Source organism: Larimichthys crocea, unplaced genomic scaffold, assembly GCF_000972845.2.
Source record: "Larimichthys crocea isolate SSNF unplaced genomic scaffold, L_crocea_2.0 scaffold62696, whole genome shotgun sequence".
NCBI lineage: Eukaryota > Metazoa > Chordata > Actinopteri > Sciaenidae > Larimichthys > Larimichthys crocea.
The window spans coordinates 1-2,641 of NW_020858252.1; the positions used below are offsets into that span (position 1 = coordinate 1).

Consider the following 2,641-nt stretch of genomic DNA (forward strand, 5'->3'; position numbering starts at 1 on the left):
ATACAGTATATATACGTATAGACAGACTTACATGTTGTCAGGGTCGCAGCTGAATGGGTCGGCGTTGACCAGCAGTCGACTGATCACAGAGCTGCTGGACAGAGAACCTGAGATACCTCTGAAACCTGCACACACATTCAGGTGAACATCAGACTGATGACTCATAAACTACTTCCTGTTTGACGTCAGAGATTCTTACCTGGATAGAGGATCTTTGTGTTCAGCATCGGCATGTTCTCCCTACTTCCTGTGTGGACAGGAAGTGATGCAGAACTGCCCAGCGACAGGCTGCCTTTACTGATCAGCTTCTCACAGGGCGTCTTACTGACTGAAGACAGACAGACAGGCAGAGGTTTTAAAAGCCTGATTAGTCCATGGTCGTGAAGAATACTAACAGAAGCAGTATCAGTATTATTTACAGTAATGGTAGCAGTATTTGCAGTAGACGTAGTATTATCAGTATGACTGACCTCTGCGAGTGTTGCGGTGTTTGGTGCTGTAGGTCGACTGCAGAGACATCTTGTCCTCCTCCACCTCGTCCTCCTCGTCCTCCTCCACCAGACCTTCATCTTCCTCAGTCCGGCTCAGAGAGAAAAGGTTCTGTTGGGTCTGAGCGTTCTGCTCGTCCACAGCTTGTGTGTGTGTGTGTGTGTTGTGTGTGTGGTGTTGTGTGTGTTAAATGTGTGTGTGTGTGTTTGTTAATGTGTGTTCCTGTGTGTGTGTGTTAATGTGTGTTTGTTGTGTGTGTGGTGTGTGTGTGCTTAATGTGGTGTGTGTGTTGTTAATGGTGTGTGTAATGTGTGTGTGTGTGTTAATGTGCGTAATTAATGTGTGTTGTGTTGTGTGTGTGTGTGTGTGTTAATGTGTGTTTATGTGTGTGTGTGTGTGTGTGTGTGTGTGTGTGTGTGTTAATGTGTGTGTTAAATGCGTTTAATGGTGTGTGTTAATGTGTGTGTGTGTCTGTGTGTTCATGTGTGGTGTTATTACTGTGTGTTAATGTGTTTGTGTGTGTGTGTGTGTGTGTTAATGTGTGTTAATGTTGTGTTACTGTGTTGTTAATGTGTGTGCTTAATGTGTGTTAAGTGTGTGTGTGTGTGTTACGTGTGTTAATGTTGTGTGTGTGTGTGTTTAATAATGTGTGTGTGTGGTGTGTTAATGTGTGTTAATGTGTGTGTGGTGTGTTATGTGTGTAATGTGGGTGTGTGGTGTGTTAATGGTGTGTGTGTTGTGTAATGGTGTGTGTGTTACTTTTTGTTTGTTACTGTGTGTGGTGTGTTAATGTGTGTTAATGTGTGTGTGTGTGTGGTGTGTGTGTGTGTTAATTGTTGTGTGTTTGTGTGTGTGTGTGTGTGGTTAAGTTGTGTGTTGTGTGGTGTGTGTGTGTGTACTGTGTGTTAATGGTGTGTGTGTGTGTGTGTTGTGTGTGTGTTACGTGGCGTGTGTGGTTGTGTGTGTGGTGTGGGTAATGTGTGTTAATGTGGTGTGTGTGGTGTGTTGTGTGTGTGTGTGTTAATGTGTGTGTGTGTGTGTGTGTTGTGTGTTTGTTAAGTGGGTTAATGTGTGTGTGTGTGTGTGTGTGTTGTGTGTGTTAATGTGTGTGGTGTGTTTATGTGTGTTACTGTGGCCTGTGGTGTGTTAATGTGTGTGTGTGTGTGGTGTTGTGTGTGTTACTGGTGTCTGTGTGTGTGTGTTACTGTGTGTGTGTTCATGTGTGTGTGTGTTAATGTGTGTAAGTGTGTTGTGTGTGTGTGTGTGTTGTTAATGTGTGTTAATGTGTGTTAAGGTGTGTGTGTGTGTTGTGTGGTGTGTGTAATGGTGTTAATGTGTGTGTGTGTGTGTGTGTGTGTGTTAAGGTGTGTTTAATTTGTGGTGTTAATGTGTGTGTGTATGTGTGTTAATTGTGTTGTGTTAATGTGTGTTAAGTGGGTGTGTGTGTGTGTGTGTGTGTTTAATGTGTGTTTAATGTGTGTTTAATGTGTGTTACTGTGTGTGTTCATGTGTGTAATGTGTGTGTGTTGTGTGTTCAGTGTGTTATGTGTGTGTGTGTGTGGTTACTGTGTTTGGTGTGTGTGTGTTAATGTTGTTGTTAATGTGTGTGTGTTGTGTGTTACTGTGTGTTATGTGTGGGTGTGTGTGTGTGTTAATGTGTGTGTGTGTGTGTTTGTGTTTAATGTGTGTTAATGTGTGTATGTGTGTGTGTTAATGTGGTGTTAATGTTTGGTGTGTGTGTGTAATGTGTTAATGTGGTTTGGTGTGTGTTTGTTAAATGTGTGTTAATGTGTATGTGTGTTCATGTGTGTTAATGTGTGTTAATGTGTGTGTGTGTGTGTGTGTTATGTGTGTTAATGTGTTGTGCGTTTTTAATGTGTGTTAATTGTGTGTTAATGTTGTGTAATTGTGTGGTATGTGTGTTAAGTGGGTGTGTTAATGTGTGTTAATGTGGTGTGGTGTGTGTGTGTGTGTTTAATGTGTGTGTTGTGTGTGTGTGTTAATGTGTGTGTTAGGTGTTGTGTGTGTGTGGTGTGTTTTTAATGTGTGTGTGTGTGTTGTGTGGTGTTGTTTGTGTGTGGTGTGTGTGTTAATGTGTGGTGTGTGTGTGTTAATGTGTGTGTGGTGTGTGTTAATGTGTGTTAAGTTTGTC

General features: G+C 42.0%; 1 protein-coding gene across 1 annotated transcript; it reads right to left on the bottom strand.

Moving 5' to 3' along the window:
• Nucleotides 1-14: 14 nt before the first annotated feature.
• On the bottom strand, nt 15-640 carry LOC113745307 (diacylglycerol kinase delta-like). The gene is made up of 3 exons (XM_027276827.1): nt 471-640; nt 200-328; nt 15-125 (listed from the first exon to the last, which is right to left on the bottom strand). The coding sequence occupies exons 1-3, from the start codon at nt 517-519 to the stop codon at nt 28-30; spliced, it is 276 nt and encodes a 91-aa protein (XP_027132628.1). The 5' UTR covers nt 520-640; the 3' UTR covers nt 15-27.
• Between the last annotated feature and the right edge of the window lie 2,001 nt (nt 641-2,641).

Coding starts and splice junctions, on each gene's coding strand:
- LOC113745307 (XM_027276827.1), bottom strand. CDS start 519: ATGTCTCTGCAGTCGACCTACAGCACCAAACACCGCAACACTCGCAGA. Junction 329..470: donor ACACCGCAACACTCGCAGAG/GTCAGTCATACT, acceptor GTCTGTCTTCAG/TCAGTAAGACGCCCTGTGAG. Junction 126..199: donor CACAAAGATCCTCTATCCAG/GTAAGAATCTCT, acceptor ATGTGTGTGCAG/GTTTCAGAGGTATCTCAGGT.